The following is a 20,790-nucleotide window of genomic DNA, read 5'->3' on the forward strand; positions in this document are numbered from 1 at the left end:
CAGGTTATAACTATTGAATTTTATCTTCTGATCTAATTCCCAATTCAAATTCTGTTTTTAAGTCCCAATTCTAATTAAATTTAATTTCATTAACTATCTAATGTTGTTACATTTCTAAAAAGTTAATGTAGAATAGTTTGCATACCGCCTTTTTTAAGGTACCACGACACAGGATTTTTAATGAAAAAATCTAAAATACCTGGGTATTTACCCAAATTAGATATTTACCCGAGTATATACCCTGGGTATTTACCCCGATTTATAAATACCTGGGTATTTTACATCACTGCCTAAATATGAATTCTAAGTCAGCAAACATTATTGTGTGTATTATCAGCTTATTATACATTCCCATATGCATACCATTTTTCAAGAAATAGGCAGGAATATAAATTTAGTTTGTCATGAGGTGTGTGAATTATTACATGAAAACCAAACAAACCTAATGGTAGAAATAAGTAAGCCGTTCTTAAAATGCATGGAACTTATGAATACAGCACATTTATGAGTAATTATTCACCTAATATGCTGCAACTATGAAATAGTATATTATTTAACATTCATACATGTTCTTGTTTATTCAACTGGTCATGACAAAAAACAAAAAACTGATATTTACCTATCAGAGAAATAAGCATGCTAACAGTATGTACAGACTCGCCACAAACGGTAGGTAGAGAAAATAAATAGAAATCATCATCATCATCATCATCATCATCATCATCATCATCATCATCATCATCATCATCATCCACTACAAATCTCAGTTCTTCTGATATTGGTTGCCTCACCATAGCTGGCACATATTTACTCCAGTCATTTGCTGGGAGTTCCTAAAATAATGAATAATTATGAAAATGCATCCAACAATCTTTAAAGATTTCACAGATTGCTATATGTTTCAACTATAAAAGATTTTTTTTACATATTTCTAATAAACAATTAAAATGCATCATGTGGGTCAATGAACAGCACAATGATATGTGTAGCCTCAACATTGATGGCTGATGTGTGTTGCCTCAACATTGATGGCACAGTAAAAAAAAAAAAAAAAGGGCCTTTACAAATGTAATTCTGAAAACTGGTCAGTGTGTTGGTACTACAAATTTCAAGCAATTAACATCATTTTAAAATTTTAATAATGCATTCATGTACAGTATTACAACTCTCATTACTTATACCATTGATATGTTCATGACAAATAAAACAATCCCTCTATGCATATCATTCACTTTACAGAACAATTACTGACCTGATAAGCTGCTGTCTTTCCCAGTGTTACTACATTCTTCAATAGCATTATAACTGGAACCTGAAATATTGATATATGAATTAAAGCAGCACAGTGAAAAACATTTCGCTTTTTAAATATTCAGACACATTATATTTATTTAGGCCTACCAACCCCCTGTGGGTGGGGGGCACAGACAAAGAATACACCCACGGTATCCCCTGCCTGTCGTAAGAGGCGACTAATAGGGATGACCAAGGGATGATTGTCTTGGAACCATGAAACTACATGTGATTAGCACCACCACGCGGAAAACACCATGGGTCGTTTTTACTTGCGGGTAGTACCACTATATTAGGTACCAAATAGGTTTGTGATTAGTAGCACACAGGAGCACCGTGCGGTCGGCTTTTGCAGTACATGTGACTAGTACCACCATATGAGCAGGACCCTGGGATGATAGCTACCATGGTTCTGCCTTGCCTATGATTAGTACCCACTATACGAGGAACACCACAGGATAGTGCAGGTCCCTGTGGTTAGTACTCTTATGTGATGAACACCATAGGGTTGCGTTGCCTGTAAATGGCGCCGTAATGTGAGAAAAACCATAGGTCTGTATTACATGTCGAATTTCATAATCTGTAAGTAGTACCATAATGTGTGGAATACCGCGTGTCTCTGCTACTTTTGATTAGTACCGCAACATGACACATACCATGGTTCTACTTTCCTAGCGATAAGTACCGTTATGAGGGGCCGATAACTTGGATTTTGGCCCCCTTTAGACTGCAAGCATCATCGATTCAGTGTTATGCTATAACAGCATTCCCTTGGTCAGTAATCCTATTGTTTTCCGTCAGTTTTTGTGAATGTAAGGCATTGCGGGTCACATCCACTCATTGTTTTAAATTCATATCCATCCATTCATTCTTCATCCTCACGTTTTGAATTCTGGTCAGTGGAGAATTTTGGACTTTTAATTTGTCATTCCATTTCGTCTCATTTCGTACCATTATGGGCCGATGACCTCGATGTTATGCCCCTTTAAACAACAAGCATCATCATCATCATCATATTTAGGCCTACCACCATAACTCAATGAATCTCAAATATGAACCAGAAACTATATACGAAAGACTGCCAGTCTATGGAAAAGAAGATTCAGGTAAGGTAAGCTACGGTGGAGTAAGTGAAATCACCAACTTTTTCGAAATCCTTCTTTCTTTCTTAATCCGTTTACCCGCCAGGGTTGGTTTTTCCCTCGGACTCAGCAAGGGATCTAACCTCTACCGCTTCAAGGGCAGTGTCCTGGAGCGTGATACTTGTTTTTTTTTTTTTTTTTTGCTATTTTGCTTTACGCCGCACTGAAACAGATAGGTCTTATGACGACGATGGGATGGGAAAGGCCTAGGAATGGGAAGGAAGCGGCCGTAGCCTTAATTAAGGTACAGCCCCAGCATTTGCCTGGTGTGAAAATGGGAAACCAAGGAAAATCATCTTCAGGGATGCCGACAGTGGGATTCGAACCCACTATCTCCCGGGTTCGAGCTCACAGCCGCGCGCGTCTAACCGCACGGCCAACTCGCCCGGTGCGTGATACTTTGGTTCGGGGTATACCGTCGGGGAGGAGGACCAGTATCTTGCTATGCTGAACAGGGGCATGGTGGAGGGATGGGAAGTTTGGAAGGTATAGGCAAGGAAGAGGGTAGGAAGCGGCGGCCATGGCCATCCAGGCATTTGCCTGGAGGAGAAGTGGGAAAACACAGAAAAACCACTTTGAGGATGGCTGAGGTGGCAGCTAATCACGCTTCAGGACCACTACACTACAGAGGTGGACTTTTTCGAAATCATTTCAGAAAAAATATTAGGTAAAGAACTGACAGGGAATCTGCCACCTGGGCGACAACCCTAACTGCAGATCAGTGGTGAATGAATGAAATGACATTCTAGGTTGGAGTATATAATAATTGTATATTACAACAAACAAATCAGCAATGATCCAGTTAGGAAATGATACACCATGTAAGATGAAATACAGATACGGTAATTTTTGTGAAGGAATCATTTGGCTACAAGATAGAAAAATGAAATACAATTATGTAAATGTATGGGCCCGTGTGGCGATTTTCCGGGTACCTCCATCGGGCGCGTCCCATTGGAATTGGGGAAGCTCCCTGGCTCTGCCGCCAGCAGAGTCAGAGGGTAGTAGGGAAATAAAATACCACCGTGAAAAAAAAAAACTGGTCCCTTGCCAGGGTTACGGCGAAGACTGGTAAATGACCAGAAGCCAGAAAACATCTTGAGGCAACCTCTAGGGCTAACAACCCTAGTTGTAAAAGGATGGGTACCCGTCCAAAGCAAAGTCAAGTCAAAAAGCATGATGGCACAACATTTCAAGAAACATACTCCAGGGGGTAAATCTTCGGATAAATCCCTCGTCGTGAACGCCACGGCGCACGAGTCTCGTTCGGATTCTGGGGGAGACTAGACATCATGCAAGAGACGAGTCGGAGCGTCTCGGTGTACCCCGAAGAGTCAAAAACTCAGGCCAAAATCTAAAACCTTTCTAGCAACTTTCAACATAAATTCACTTACACAAACTGGCAAACTGAAAACCCTCACCAAAGCTCTTCACGAAAATCAGATATCCATAATGGCCCTACAGGAAACAAGGTACCCAGATGAAGAGATTTTTGAATCCGAAGGCTACCAATTTTTCAAGAGCAAAGCGCAAAGAGGAATCCTCAATGGAGCTGTGATGCTTGGAACCGCGTTTGCTGTTAGAACCAAGATCCTTAAATCGGTTGCAAATTTCGAACCTGTGAATGAAAGATTGTCTATACTCACAATTAAATGCGCGAAGAAAACCTACGCCCTAGTTAACGCACATGCTCCTACAAACGATAAGAACAAGTCTGATCCAGACGAAGTTGATAATTTCTGGGACCTACTGGATGAAAAATTAAACAAAATCCCTAAACACCATGTCAAGCTTCTTTTGGGTGACTTCATTGCCCAACTAGGTCGTGAACAGAAGTACAAGAAAGTTATAGGAAATTACCCTGCTCACAAAAGAACCAATCCCAACGGCAAAAGACTGGTGTCCATTTGCGAAAATCACAACCTGCAGGTCATGTCGACCCACTTTCGCCATCTACCCAGAAAGCAAATGACTTGGCGTTCTCCCGTCCAAGCTCTCGGAGAGTTCCAAATTGATCATGTTGCAATCTCCAGGAGAAACAGCCCTGAGATTATGAATGTCAAGGTAAAGAAAGGCATCAATGTGGTCTCAGATCATTATATGTCTCTTATCAAATTCAAACCAATTCCCGCAAACACAAGGAAGACAACTAAACGGATCATACGCTTCGACAATGATAAACTTCAGCAAAGGGTCCAGGAGTTCCAGCAGAAGGCTAGACCAAATGACTGTGACTTTAACAACGCCAAAAGTCTCCTTGTTGAGGCCGCCAAAGACGTTGCAGAAATCAAAAGAAGCAAAAAGCATTCCTGGTGGAATGGTACCTGCGAATCAGTCCTCCAAGAAAGACTCAATGCGTGGAAACAGTACTACTCTACGAAATCAGAAAATGATTGGGAAACCTACAAAACCCAACGTGCCCAAGCAGCTAGGGTGTTCAGAACTGAGAAAATAAAAAATACGAAAAATCTCTCATTGAAAAGATAGAACAAAACTTTAGGAAGAATGAAAACAGAGTACTACAGAGCCTTCAAACGCAAACTCGCTGGCTATAAACCACCATCTCTATGCTTTGAGCGAAAGGACGGCTCACTGGCGACGCCAAATGAAGAAAATTGCAGCATTCTGGCAGACTACTTCAAGAATTGACTTAATTGCTCTAAACCGCAAAGCCCCATTGAAACCAAGGAACCCTTACTCAGGTACCCAGATTCCAGACCACCCGACAGAGATGAAATCAAGTGCCACATTGCCCGTCTCAAAAATAACAAAGCGCCGGGGGAAGACTCAGTAGTAGCAGAACTATGGAAATATGCCCCAGAGGAATCACTTCATATCTTGCAAAAGCAAATAGAAGAAATTTGGAACAAGGAGACCCTACCCGAAGATTGGAAAATAGCTTTGATCCATCCATTACACAAAAAAGGCAGCATGAAGAACATCAACAACTACAGAGGAATATCTTTGCTACCCGTGACTTACAAAATTCTATCACTTGCCATCCTGGAGCGTTTGGAAGCACAAGTCGAACATCAAATAGGTGAATACCAAGGAGGGTTCAGAAAAGGTCGCTCAACAGCTGAACAGATCCAAAATCTCAAAACGATCATCAGATATTGTACACTAAGGTCCAAGTCTTTGTGGACTTTAAGAAAACGTACGACTCCATTGACCGGGAAGTCCTGCTAAACATCTTAAATGAATTTGGAGTTGATTTGAAACTGCTGGCATTAATTAGAGCCACCCTGACCGATACAAAATCCAAGGTGAAGTTCCACGGATGTCTCTCGCATTCCTTTGACATCAAAACAGAAGTCCGACAAGGTGATGGGCTATCCCTGATACTCTTCAACTGTGTTCTTGAAAAGATCATCAGAACCTGGCGGGTGAGATTACAGGAAACCAACTACAGTCCATTGAGAATAGGAACCAAATCCAAGGGGATCGCAACAGACTGCTTAGCATTTGCCGATGATATTGCTGTTCTCTCAAACGACATAGAAACCGCTAGAGCTCGAGTTGAAATTTTAAAGGAAATTGCCGAACAAACTGGTTTGCAGATATCGTTTGAGAAAACAGAAGTAATGACTAACATCAAAGAGGCTCCACCAAAACTCCATACAAAATACAGGGACATCACCCGAGTAGACAAATTCAAATACCTGGGTGAGATCATCATGAAAAATGGACTGGAGAAAGAAGCACTTCAGGAGCGAGTACGCAAACTGGAAATAGCCTACCAAACATCCCGCACAATCTACAACAAAAATGCCTTTCCCAGAACACCAAGATACGCCACTATGAAACAGTTCTGAAGCCAGTAGTTCTATATGCAGCCGAAACCTTGTCTCTAAATGCCAACAAAGGACTCCTTGAAGAACTGGAGAAAAGAGAACGCAAAATTGTGAGAGGAATCTTGGGACCAAAGTACAGAAATGGAATCCATCAAAAGAGATCCAACAAGGAAGTCTACAGCAAAATAGAGAAAATTACCGACACAATCAGAAAAAAGACGGGCACCATTTTACGGTCATCTGAAAAGAATGGACGGAAGAAAGTTAACTAAAGAAATCTTTCACTTTTATTATTCAAACCCTAAAAGCACAATTCCCTGGTTTAGAAATACCAAAGAAGACCTGCAAATGCTACATATCTCAGCTGAAGACGCCCTTAACAGAGATCTCTTCCGCAAGAAAATATTGACGAACGGGCTAAACCGAGACGAGCAACCGAAGAGAAGACACGGTGCCCCTTGGACAGAGGAGCGTAAGCAGGCCCACTCACAAAGAATGAGGGAAATTTGGGCTCTAAAGAAGGCCAAGTTCAGTGTCAAATGCAATAAGACTTAACGTGGTCCTTGATGGCCCCAGCGAATTATATAGAAACTAGAATTTAAAAAAACCATCAGAGGATAATATCAAGGATTAAACCTCCCACCTATCCCTATGAAAGAAATGAATGAAGCCTCTTACACAGAAAATAGAACACTGATCTTCACTCTACAAAATAAATTTGTCGCCATAAGATGTATCTATGTCGGTGCGATGTAAAGCAAATTGTGAAAACAAAAATCAGTTGCTGACCTGACACACAGATATCTTTCTCATTGTAGCTGCAACCAGCAGTAGCAATATCACTCGAATCTGAAATTAACAGAGAAATATGGACAATATTTCAATAGTATCGAGCCACTTAATCCAATGCATTATAGCTTACGTCCATTTAACATACAATAGCATAGCCTATATAACATTTTACAAAATGAAAGAAGATGCAATATATGCCTACTTACTCTGCACTACATTAATGTCGTCACAGTCATAAACTGAAACGAACCCATTAATTTGAACGCCAATTAACTCTTTCAGTTCTTCATCAACTGGTGTTATTAGCGATGGCTTACTTGGACCACCACTTGTACCTTGAAGAACACACTTTTTCATCCGCATACTTCTTTTTGGTGATTTTTTCATATTTTTGTACTTCTTTTCTAGCATCTCTATGCACTGCACCACTCCTGGCATTAAATGTATCCGCAAATTTGTTCCTCGTTTGAGCTTTCCTATTCCACAATAATTTATAATTGTTTACATTCTGTTATATGCTTATAATTTTTTACAATCTCCAATAAAATGCAAACTTCTTGCGAACTGCAGTTTGCAGTACGCTTATTGGAATCACATTTTTCGTTCAATTTCGGAGTAAAAATTATCTTGGCTGGTAAACGATGTATAACCTACAAATCAATCAATCAATCAATCAATCAATCATAGGCTACGGATGTAAACAAATATGAGAATTGGAATCATTGCGCATGCGTAAGCATTACCAACTTTGGAGATGTTCAGCTTAGTAAAGCTGCACATGGTCCCCCGACTGTGAAACTTGTAGTGTTTAAGCCAAAGCGTAAGCCTTGCTTAAGCGGCATACGTGGCTTACTAAAGCTTCGGCTTAAACTCAGACTGTGAAACCGGGCCTAATAAATTGAGAAGCGTATGTTAATATTTTCGCTTATTGGATCTAACTAATATCATAACTTCTGAAAAATCCAGTTTTTTTGAATTGTAACACTGTTGAATTGAACCATCAGTATTGTAACTAAACTTGAGAAACTTATTTACGTGATTTTATTCTTTACAACTCTAAAGTGAGAAAAGAGGAGAGAGGCCCATGGCAGGGATTTTTTGATTCTTGAAGACTAGGATGTAATTGTGCAGTATTTGTCACACTTTAGTTCGCTAATTGTCTTTTGAAACATTTGTTCAACTCATGTTATATAAGGAGGTTATATTGCACCATAACATGATGTTGAGTTTCATTTTTACTATACACATAATTTGAGTGTTAATATGTCTTCTATCAACAGGACCAAGATGCCTTGCTGAATGAACTGCGGCACAGCGGTTTCTTTGATGTGTTTGAATGTACGGGCGGACAGTGGGGTTGCTTCTTATGTAATCATCCTGAAAGGGCAGTGGGTTTCCTGCAGGATAGCCAACCTGTCATTGAAGGCCAACTCAAGGAGAAAAAAGGCCGATGGAAGATATTTCGTCGCTGGCGCACTCGTTACTTCACTCTGTCTGGAGCACACCTTTCCTACAAAGGATCTGTAAGTGAATTGAAATTTTTGAAGATAATGCCACATCTCATTTTCTCTCCTGCAAGAGATAACATTCTGGAAGTAGTTATTTTTGGAGAGTTTAATTGGTAAATGGTATTCATGTAGAAATATTGTATCAGATACATCATAAACGAGTGTGTTGTATGTGTATTGTACCAGGAAATAATTTGATAATAAGGCACAACTAGATATTTCGAAGAGTAATGATATCTTATCACAGGGCACACTGGTTGTAGGCCTGGAGCTGGGTACAGAGAGAGGTCCTGACTACAGTGAGTTCCAAATTCTTTAAACTGAATTTATTCACATAAGGTTCACCTTACATTTGCACTGGTTACAGTGAAGTTCTCTCCATAGATCTTCCTTGATGGATTGCAACACAATCCTGGAAACACAATTCCTCGTGCAGCATCCGAACCATGGAACCACGATCCCTTGTAAGCAGCAATGGATTGTCGTTAATTCTTGAAGGTCCTGGTGCGGGATAATGACTTGCTGATTGTCATGCAAGTGTCCACATGAAAGTAAGAAGTTGCACTTGGGAAACTTGTGGTGGCTTTCCACAGGAATTCATCACAACACAGTTTATTCCTATTCTTGTTGAGAAATAGAACATCTGATGGAATAACCACACTCTTGGGATTATTTATAATTCTAAAGAAACAGAATATTTGTAGCGACCTACTAAAAGCACAGTTCTCTTGGAAATTTCACTTAGGTTTTCCATGAATGTCTATGAGTGCACTTGTATCTATTTATGTAGTGTAAATCACTTGGAAAAATCACTAGCATTCCAATCTACTGCATTCTATGTAAAGCATTTATCATTATTATTATTGTGAAAAATCTGTTCACAGAAAAAAAATATCACTTTCAATTCCCCATTTAATATAATGTCTAACAAGGGACACATTTGACCTCAAATGCGCAGAACCGCATGAAACCATGCTTAGAATAACAAGCAATCATAAACAAAACAGTGGTGTACTTCATTTCCATGCAAAACTCCGCACTTGTCTGCTAGCGCCACTTGAAAGTGGCATAGTGTAGCTGCACTAACCAGTGCTCCAGTTGCGTGAGTGGTATAGCTGCAGTACTTATTTGTCTCTTGGAGTGTTCGCAAGTGAGTTACTGTAAACTGTGTACAGTGCAGTGATATCGTGAAGAGAATTGATCCTACGCATGTGGTCCAAATATTAGGGACCAAGTTGCGACGTGCTGAATATGGGAATGACATCGGGGCCGAGGATATGGAGTTCGCGGATATACTATATAATATAATCATTCAGAAATATAATGGCGATGACACAGAAATACACGACGTTACGCGGGATAGATATACGGATTTTGAAGGACAGGAGGAACCTGAACCTGAAGGTGGCTCTTCAAGCAGTAGACGACATTCATCTCCAGAGCAACAGGAACAGTCAAGTCAAAGTGAGTATGAACTCTGTCCACCCACAAAGACGAGGTCCAGTGTATTAAAAGATATTGATGATAGCGTACTAGAGAACATTTATGAGGACTATTACAATCATGGCTTCAATTCCTATAGCAAAAAATGAAGCGCTCGCTATAAGTGCATCAAAAGTAAATCAAATTGCACATTAATTCTAAATTATGTGGCTATGAAACGGGGAGCAGGTGCTTGTTTCATAGGAAACAGACTGTCGCAATTACAAACTATAAAAGTGTATGTAAAATAGCAATTTGATGGTGCAAGGAGGTATGGATCTGCAGTTCACTATTGGCATCTCAGATGTGGGCACTAGAAGGGGCTAAAATGGTTGGCTTGGTCAATTTCAAAGCTTCCATTTCCTTTATCGACCATCTCAAGGCTGAATATGGCATTTCATCCAGGCATATTACATTTGTCACACATAAGGACATAGAAGATGATAATATTACACGTCAGAAGGCACAACAATTTGTGGAAGAAGTGAACATGTTTATAACAGAGGAGGGTGTGGAGAAAGGTAATGTTTGGAACAGTGACCAGAGTCAATTCCAGTATGAAATGTCTTCAGCATCAACACTGCCCTACAGAGGAGAGAAAACTACAGGTAGTGTGTTGCAATCTGTACATAGCTCTACCCACAGCTACACAATTGATGTGGCTTTATCAATGGCAGGCAGACTAGCAGACAGGTTGTACATCTGTTTTCAAGAGACACGAGGCACTTTCAGTCCATATATTTTAAGGAAACTTGCAACAACCTGTCCACGAAACATTCATGTAGCGGAAAAATGACTAAAGAACACATTAAACGTTCCCTAACTTCAGTCCTTGGCGAACATGTAACAAATGAAAAGAGCCTATTGTTGTGTGATTCCTGGGCAGGTTATACAGATCGTACCCTTCTAGATGCAAGTTTTCCAAACAAAGATGTTAACGCTGAAGATATTGCCACCGAAAACGACAAAATATTGCCAATCCCTTTGTTTACTTCTTTCAGCAATATCATTTGTATATCAGAAGGATTACTGATTTTGTAAGACTACAAGGTGCCAAACCACAAGTGAAGGTACATGATCGTTATTTCATCATGAAGCTTCACTCTGAGATTTACAATCAATTTGCTGCACCTACGTATAAGCCTATGTTATAATATGCTTGGCGAAAGCCTGGTTATGACATTGACATACCAACATCATCATTTGAAAATGTAATTAGTGTGGCTTTTGATATTGGAGTGCGTGAATGCAAAAGTGATTTTGAATGTGATAACGTGGCTTTAGTGAGGTGTGCACATTGTTCTCTCCCACTTTTAACCACTTCATCGAAATCCCGCATCTACACTTTGAGAACTAATACATATAAGCACTTTCAACTGTGTGGTACTGCTGTATATGTGTGTTTTGCACTATTATAAGTACTTTAAGCAGAGAGTTTTTGGCGCTGCTGATTGAAAATGTAATGATACACTGACGCCATTAAATTACATATAATTTCCTTCCTATGGCATTCGTATCTTGTTACTTTGTTTCTCTCTATTAAAATGTTACTTGAGGTAGAATGCAATGTCTTCCATGGAAATAACGCACACCACCATTTTGTTTATGATTGCTTGTTATTCTAAGCATGGTTGCGTGCTGTTCCGAATGTTCGAGGTTAAAGGTGTCCCTTGTAAGTGAAACACTTGTAGTATGAAAGGAGAAGTCTCTGAATACTATGTTATTCACATCGTAATGTTAAAAATTAAGTAGATTTCACTTGGAAAAATCACTATTCTGTTTCTAGCTTACACATAAATGTTAGTTATACAAGTCTTGGAATCACCTTCTTCAATATTTATGATTTCTTCAACGAGTTTCTGCTTACTGACAGTGTATAAGTAGTATAGGTAGCGCTATCGGCAGCATAAATCATAGTTACTCGGCACGTAATTTATCGGCCACTTCGAGGGCCCGATAAGACTTTACCTATAATACAGATGTTGATTCCCATAGGGAATCTGTAATATTTGTTCCGAATGAGTAAATTTATACTACCAATATAAATGGTCCATTATTGGAGATTATAAATTTTCCAGCTAACTCATTCCTGGTTGCCAGCGTTTCGCCCTCGTGTGCTAGGCTGGGCTCATCAGTTGGTACCTAGCACACCTACCAAGACGCATGGCTAGTGCATACCGTGGAGGCCACTGCGTAGGCCAATTGTAGCCACCGGCAGTGCCAATGCACTATGAGACACTCTGTCTCACTACTAAAAATTGATGCCTGCTTGGCCATCAGATAATACAGATGTTGATTCCCATAGGGAATCTGTAATATTTGTTCCGAATGAGTAAATTTATAATACCGATATAAATGGTCCATTATTGGAGATTATAAATTTTCCAGCTAACTCATTCCTGGTTGCCAGCGTTTCGCCCTCGTGTGCTAGGCTGGGCTCATCAGTTGGTACCTAGCACACCTACCAAGACGCATGGCTAGTGCATACCGTGGAGGCCACTGCGTAGGCCAATTGTAGCCACCGGCAGTGCCAATGCACTATGAGACACTCTGTCTCACTACTAAAAATTGATGCCTGCTTGGCCATCAGATAATACAGATGTTGATTCCCATAGGGAATCTGTAATATTTGTTCCGAATGAGTAAATTTATAATACCAATATAAATGGTCCATTATTGGAGATTATAAATTTTCCAGCTAACTCATTCCTGGTTGCCAGTGTTTCGCCCTCGTGTGCTAGGCTGGGCTCATCAGTTGGTACCTAGCACACCTGGCTACAATTGGTCTACGCAGTGGCCTCCACGGTATGCACTAGCCATGCGTCTTGGTAGGTGTGCTAGGTACCAACTGATGAGCCCAGCCTAGCACACGAGGGCGAAACGCTGGCAACCAGGAATGAGTTAGCTGGAAAATTTATAATTTCCAATAATGGACCATTTATATTGGTATTATAAATTTACTCATTCGGAACAAATATTACAGATTCCCTATGGGAATCAACATCTGTATTATCTGATGGCCAAGCAGGCATCAATTTTTAGTAGTGAGACAGAGTGTCTCATAGTGCATTGGCACTGCCGGTGGCTACAATTGGCCTACGCAGTGGCCTCCACGGTATGCACTAGCCATGCGTCTTGGTAGGTGTGCTAGGTACCAACTGATGAGCCCAGCCTAGCACACGAGGGCGAAACGCTGGCAACCAGGAATGAGTTAGCTGGAAAATTTATAATCTCCAATAATGGACCATTTATATTGGTATTATAAATTTACTCATTCGGAACAAATATTACAAATTCCCTATGGGAATCAACATCTGTATTATCTGATGGCCAAGCAGGCATCAATTTTTAGTAGTGAGACAGAGTGTCTCATAGTGCATTGGCACTGCCGGTGGCTACAATTGGCCTACGCAGTGGCCTCCACGGTATGCACTAGCCATGCGTCTTGGTAGGTGTGCTAGGTACCAACTGATGAGCCCAGCCTAGCACACGAGGGCGAAACGCTGGCAACCAGGAATGAGTTAGCTGGAAAATTTATAATCTCCAATAATGGACCATTTATATTGGTATTATAAATTTACTCATTCGGAACAAATATTACAAATTCCCTATGGGAATCAACATCTGTATTATCTGATGGCCAAGCAGGCATCAATTTTTAGTAGTGAGACAGAGTGTCTCATAGTGCATTGGCACTGCCGGTGGCTACAATTGGCCTACGCAGTGGCCTCCACGGTATGCACTAGCCATGCGTCTTGGTAGGTGTGCTAGGTACCAACTGATGAGCCCAGCCTAGCACACGAGGGCGAAACGCTGGCAACCAGGAATGAGTTAGCTGGAAAATTTATAATCTCCAATAATGGACCATTTATATTGGTATTATAAGACTTTACCTGCCGGGCAAGTTTTGAGAGCTGAACATTATTAGCTGTATTTCTGGTGACATACAACTTAAATTAGCTCAGTATACTGAAAAAAGCATGATACCGTAACAGTGATTGATATTTATTGCAGGATTTTGAACATTAATGCTTCCCTTGAGTTGCAGTGGTCACACTAGCTTCTCGCATCGGTAACATAGGAAACACATTTTATACGTGAACCTTTGCAAAGAAACTCTAGAAGGATATAAAATCAAAACCTATTTGGAAATAATTTCAAATGGGCTTTAATTTTGTACTTTTTCAGTTTTCAGACACCAGGTATAACTTAGTGTATGTATCCTAATTACCACAAGCGTTCTCGTAGCGTAATGGCTATTGCGCTCGTTTCATAATATGAGGTATGCAGGTTCGTGTCTTCATTATGACGAATCTTATTTTATTTTCATTATTAGCATTGTACTAATCTGTATGCCTGTTTTCATATGTTCTCTTGTTAATAATATGTTTAATCACAATATTATGTCTACTAGGAAAATGCTTTATATGTGTGCTACTTACAGAAAGTGATGTTATGATTAATATAGCATATAGGACTGTCGCCCAGGTCGCAGATTCCCTATCAGCTGTTTACATAGTCTTGAAAAAATTTCCATTCCCGAATTCCTCTTCCTATGAATGAATATTTACCCTCATTAGTTCTTTACATTTACAGTACCTTCCAACTTTATCTTCATAAAGTTAAAAATTAGAATGAAATGCATTATCAGTAAAGGGAAGCATGTGGAACTAAACGAGGTCACAGAGCTAGTTGCAAATAGAGGATCATGGAGATATTTAATCAATTCACAGAAGCCTGCAGATAGAATGCTCAAAGGCAATAAGTCCGTAAGGAAGATGTGTGTGTATGTACATATATGGAAGCACGTAAAAGAGAGTTAAGAACAATGGCAGGGAGCAAAAATAAATTATTAAATGTAAATTAGAAAGATAGAGAAAACCTCCGTACCTTCTATTATGGAGTGAGCGACTTGACCAATCTACTGCGAGAATACTTTCCAAAAATGCTGCCTTACACGACAGGTTATAACTGGCATAAGAAAATGTAATCTCGAGAGTATTAATTTGAAGCTCGTAGATTAAAATCATGAAAGCTTGACATAAATCGTTGTCCATAACTCTTAAGACTCCACTTATTAGGCTTTTTGGTGATAATCAGCAGGTGCAAGCACAGGAAAATAAGACAATTGAAATGAGCTTCATACTTCTAACAATAGATAGCACCACACTCGAAAGCGAGAAGTCGCTGAAAATCAGTCTAGCCAACCCCGTATATCAGTGTCTTAGCTCCGGGGAGCTACCTAGCGCTTGCACGGAGGTGGTTGCACACAAGCCAAAGTAACCAGCTGATTTGCGCCCCCAGGTAGTTTACCTCCCAGGCTGATGCCAGCCAGTTTACCAGCAGATGGTCGAACCGGCCTTTAGACATAATCTCACCCTGCAGGCCAACTCCGTACCATGCGAGGAACCAACATCGTTTTGTTGCCGGTTTGAAATGAAGTAACAGGTTCAAGGGCTATGGCCGTTTATACAAATCTAGCTCTGATGTAATGTTTGATAAAATCTTGAATTTCTCTATAATCCTTGGATTGATTTTGAAGAAATTAACATGAAGAGACATTTAAGATGTGTTCTGTAAGATGCTGTTGTTTCTGGATCGATACTTCAGTTGGTTTAGAATATAGCAAATTTCTTGCATAGACGTTTCCAGATCGTATGACACAACCTGTCCTAGACCCACTGCTGGCTGTGCGATGAAGGTAGTGTTTTGGCGGGTTGACTACTTGCTCCTGCGAGACTTTGTTATTATTAGTGCTGAATGGACACTCGCTAATACTTTATCAATTATTTATGATGTATTTTATTTAAGAAATACTTGATGTACGGTCAATCCCGCTACAGTATTTAAAAATATTTATTTGAAAATTCAGTCATTTGAAAATTAATCAAACTTATTAGCACAAAATGTTCTAAGTTTACAGAAAAGGTACATTGGTGTAAGATACACACCATTCAGAATTAAATATGCTTCAAAACAAGTGGATACAGTGGACTCTCTCTTTAATTCAAACTCCAAAGGAATCAGAATTTTTTTGTTTTATCCAAATTTTGAATTAACCAAGAATGACTATGTTAACAACAATTGACGCAAGTGTGATGAACTGATATAACTTGAAAACAATATTCTCTGACCCATGGGTAAATAATGCAAGTATCGAGCTTGAATGATAATTTTTTACGGTTCTTCTTCTTTTATGACCGCATAGGATCACTTTAGTCAGTCCATTGTTCAGGTCTCTTTGAAGGGATTGTTTGGGCTTTGCAGTCCTTCCAGTACTTCTTCAGACGCTCCAATCTTCGTGCCCTTTCCTCAGTTGAAAATATGCGTGTTGTTGGTTTGTTTCTTATATGAGCAAAGCGGAGGTTTGTATGCTTGAGTTTTGCATTGTTTTATCTTATTTGTGGTGTCTTCCGTTGTAAGGCCTATTTCCTTCAGATCTTCTCTTACTTCTCTAATCCTTTTATATCCTGTTGTGGTATTTTTTGAGACGAGATTGTGTTGTACCAAAGCCTACTAGATACTAGAAGGCCTGGACAGAAAGCCAATTTCTTGCATTAAAAGCGGGGTAATAGTTTTTCTCTTTTCCACCGCTAGGTTCGCGTTTATGTTATGTTGTTTGGCGTGAATTCTATGATGACGTGTGTTACTGCAACATGTTTTATGAGAAGAAATTATATATTAAACTTTATTTTATAAGGTAAGGCCTTATCTAACATGAAATATGAAGAGTTTTGTCGTTTTTAAATTTATTTGGTCTCACGATTTGCAATATATGGATGGTTGCTGAGATGCATTTAACATTTGTTTAGTTATGTGCTTCCAAATTACCGTCAAGGTGGTGATGGTGATTGTTTTAAGAGGAAGTACAACTAGGCAACCATCCTCTATATAACACTAATCAGAGAGAAAAACTGGAAGGGGTCCGACGCTTCGAAAAATGAAAGTATCGGCCAAAGGAAGACAAGGGCCAGGAAGGGCGTGAAAATAAAAGACTCCCTAGCCCTCGGAAACCTAATAGCGTCGGGGTCAGCAAAGAACTAGAGTTGACCAAGGAAGGTCAATCAATCAATCAATCAATCAATCAATACTGATCTGCATTTAGGGCAGTCGCCCAGGTGGCAGATTCCCTATCTGTTGCTTTCCTAGCCTTTTCCTAAATGATTTCAAAGAAATTGGAAATTTATTGAACATCACCCTTGGTAAGTTATTCCAATCCCTAACTCCCCTTCCTATAAATGAATATTTGCCCCAGTTTGTCCTCTTGAATTCCAACTTTATCTTCATATTGTGATCTTTCCTACTTTTATAAACGCCATTCAAACTTATTCGTCTACTAATGTCATTCCACGCCATCTCTCCGCTGACAGCTCGGAACATACCACTTAGTTGTAGTCGGAAAGGATAGATGAAAGTGAGGAGCCTGGCAAAGTAAGTGGAAGATATGCCAGGACTCAGCTAAGGGCCCCGTGGTTGCCAACCCACGCTCAAAATTTCAGAGCCCCTGGGGCCAATTACCATCAAGTTTCTCTTTCCATACTGTAGGTTAAGGTGGTTTATTGCCGGGCTGAGTGGCTCAGACGGTTAAGGCGCTGGCCTTCCGACTCCAGCGTGGCAGGTTCGATCCTGGCTCAGTCGGTGGTATTTGAAGGTGCTCAAATACGTCAGCCTCGTGTCGGTAGATTTACTGGCACGTAAAAGAACTCCTGCGGGACAAAATTCCGGCACCTCGGCGTCTCCAAAAACCAAAAAAGTAGTTAGTGGAACGTAAAGTAACATTATTTTTTATTAACATTATTAAGATGGTTTATTGTTGCGTGCCTAGCTGCACATCTGACACAGCGAAGAAATATACACAAATATAAATTTTCATCTTTTTCCTAAAGATCCGAGTTTACGGGAGAAATGTAGGCTTGCTATTTCTGGACAGGGCAGCAGAAAAGTATCTCTTCCGGCTCCTAATGATAACTCCAGAATATGTAGCTTGCACTTTTTCGAATCAGATTACGGTGTACGTATTGTGAGGGGAATTCTGCCTCCCCGACAAAGTGCCGATGCAAATTCTTCTTCTTAAAAATGTATTAATATTTACAACGCGAGCGTTAGGATATCTCGGAAAATGTAAACTTGTCCGAAAGCTGAAATTCCTTACTGCTTCAACGTTTAAAGAGACGTTCCAGTGCCACGACTGTGATCAAGCACATATCACATACGTTATACTTACAACATTTTTCAGGCCTGTTCTTAATAATAATCCAAAGAAAGTGACTAATGACTGTGATTTATTAAACAAATTCAAGAGCAAGCCTCTGAGCAGAAAAGTGTTGAAATTATAGAAATAGGGAAAAATCGGGTCAGTACTTCTTATTAGGCCTATTTCCCTATCCTTTACTCCTTTGTAATAAACAAGTGCAAAATGAAAGAACTCTATGAAGTGTAGTGTGTTCTAAGTTGTTTTATATATTTATAGCTCATTCACACCGGACACAATGATAATAAAAATGTATTATTTTGCGTTATTGTATGAATCTTCAATATAAGGATATAGACCGAACATGAGAACAACAGAACATAAACGCGATCCAAGCAGCCATTGTCTGAACTACTTCGTTCGCCCAGAAATGTGTCGGCGTGTCCAGGCCTTCTATTATAGCGTAGGCAACGGTTGTACTAGTTGTTTCAGAAATTTCGAATCCTCGGTTGTTGTTGTTATTATTATTATTATTATTATTATTATTATTATGATTATTATTATTATTATTATTATTATTATTACTACTTGTAATGTATGGCTATGAAAAGTGTTTACATCCATTTAGTATTAGTATTATCACTATTTACGTCGTATATACAGACGATACGATTGGATTATTTCTGAGGTTATGTCATGAAACGTGCTGCACATACATATAAGTGTAGTTAATGTAAGAACCTGTGACTAATAGTATATAATTTATTATTACCTGTACATATGATTTGTAATCCACTACAGTATTGTGAAACACAGTGTAACATCCAGAATGGCACTAGGTAGACAAGAACTATGGAGAATATTCTTTACATTATATCTGGGTTTTAAGCACACTAGAATTCACGAGAAGGTATTTTGTAACATGTCTTTCTAGAAGCCTGGCGAGGCACATACATAAGGAGGTAGGTGGTCTTGGTGGTAAAAACGAGTTACTGTTCTGTTGGAGTTATGGTTTAACACGACTTATACTTGTGACCATGTGTTGTGTTTGTGCCGACATGCTGTGGCAGTAAGCAGTCAACTGTTTCAAGGTTGTAATCTCCATGTGCTCCGTGATAGTTATTAAAATGGTGGTTTGTTGATATGGTGTTTTGTTGTGACAGCAGTTAATTAGGTTATATGCATGTTTAATGTGTAGATAAATAGTTCTAAATAAATAAGTGTACCAACTGACAGTATTTTTTGTGCATCTTTGTGGCTATAACATCACAATATAATATAATATAGTACAGTAGTGTACAAATACACAAAATTTAATACATTTTTTATAATGAATAATTATTACAGTATTATGCATTCTACCTAACGTTAGATGCTGCCATGCCGTCTTGTACTGTAAATTGTATAATATTGTATTATAGGAAAATTTTCTTCTCTTGTTAATTTAATATTTAGTGCTGGACAATAATATATTTTAGTGTACCATTTGCCACCGAGGTAGACAAGTCATTTGCAAATAGAGAGATTTTGATTTGATACTGCATATTAAAGTTTTCACACAAAAACATACTGTATAACCACTAGTAAAACAAAACAACAGCAGTTACAATATTAACACACAGTTTAGCACACTAATTTACACTAATTCAATTGATCACTTAAAAAAGAAATAATTTTTGTTTGTTTGGGTTTGTTTATTTTTACATGACACATAAAATATTCAATTTCATTTAAAGCTTGAAATGTGTCTTCATAAACATTTGATTGAACTTCAACAAATCATCCTAAACTTCTTACGATTTTGAGAGTGTCAGACATGGTCAGTACAGGCTCTTCTGTGACATTATGACCACTTTTCTACATAGTGTCTTGTCTTCAATACACATTTTCTCCATCGGATTGGTAAGTTTTTGTTGCTGTCCTGATAGAATGAATAGGGACATGTGCGGAGCCAGTTGCGCACAAACTCTTCTACACTAGCATCCTCATTGAACCGCTGTCCTCCTAGGTCTTGTTTGGATGGTCTAAACATTTGGTCATTGCAGGGCGATAAATCTGGACTGTACGGATGGTGTTCCAGAGGTATCCAGTGAATTTCCTCCAGTTTTTCCTGCGTTGAAGTGGCAGTGTGAGGCCTTGCATTGTTAGTGAGAAGAATGACGTTTCGAATAGGTTTCTGGCTTCGCTTGTTGTGATATGCAGCTTTTGCTTCATCCAAAATGTGACTGTAATAGGGTGCATTAATTGTCCTTTGTTCGTGAAGAAAATCCACCAGCAAAACACCTGCGGAGCCCCAGAAAACTGTTGCAAGCACCTTTCTAGCACATGGGTGTGTTTTGCCCTTGACCGGACCTGCTTCGTCTCTTCGCCGTCGCTCCATCCTTGCTTCCTTTGACTCTGGGGTGTAATGATGCACCTAAGTATCATTAGAAGTCACAATACGATGCAAGAAATCGTCTCCTTCGTCCTCGTAGTGAAGCAGGGGTCTCTGACAAACTTCCTGGTGTAAAGATTATTGTTCCCGGTTGAGAGGACGAGGAAACCACCTGACAGACAAGTTTCTGAAATGGAGTTCATATCGGATGATG

General features: G+C 39.5%; 1 protein-coding gene across 5 annotated transcripts in view; it reads left to right on the forward strand.

The window, feature by feature from the left end:
- Positions 1–20,790, forward strand: part of melt (melted) — a 611,799-nt gene that overhangs the window by 549,351 nt on the left and 41,658 nt on the right. For all 5 annotated transcript variants that reach the window (XM_067141908.2, XM_067141909.2, XM_067141912.2 and 2 more), the window contains one exon: positions 8,302–8,544. In XM_067141908.2, the coding sequence (XP_066998009.1) occupies positions 8,302–8,544 (243 nt within the window). The remainder of the gene's footprint in view (positions 1–8,301; positions 8,545–20,790) is intronic.

Source organism: Anabrus simplex, chromosome 2 (assembly GCF_040414725.1).
Source record: "Anabrus simplex isolate iqAnaSimp1 chromosome 2, ASM4041472v1, whole genome shotgun sequence".
Lineage (NCBI taxonomy): Eukaryota > Metazoa > Arthropoda > Insecta > Orthoptera > Tettigoniidae > Anabrus > Anabrus simplex.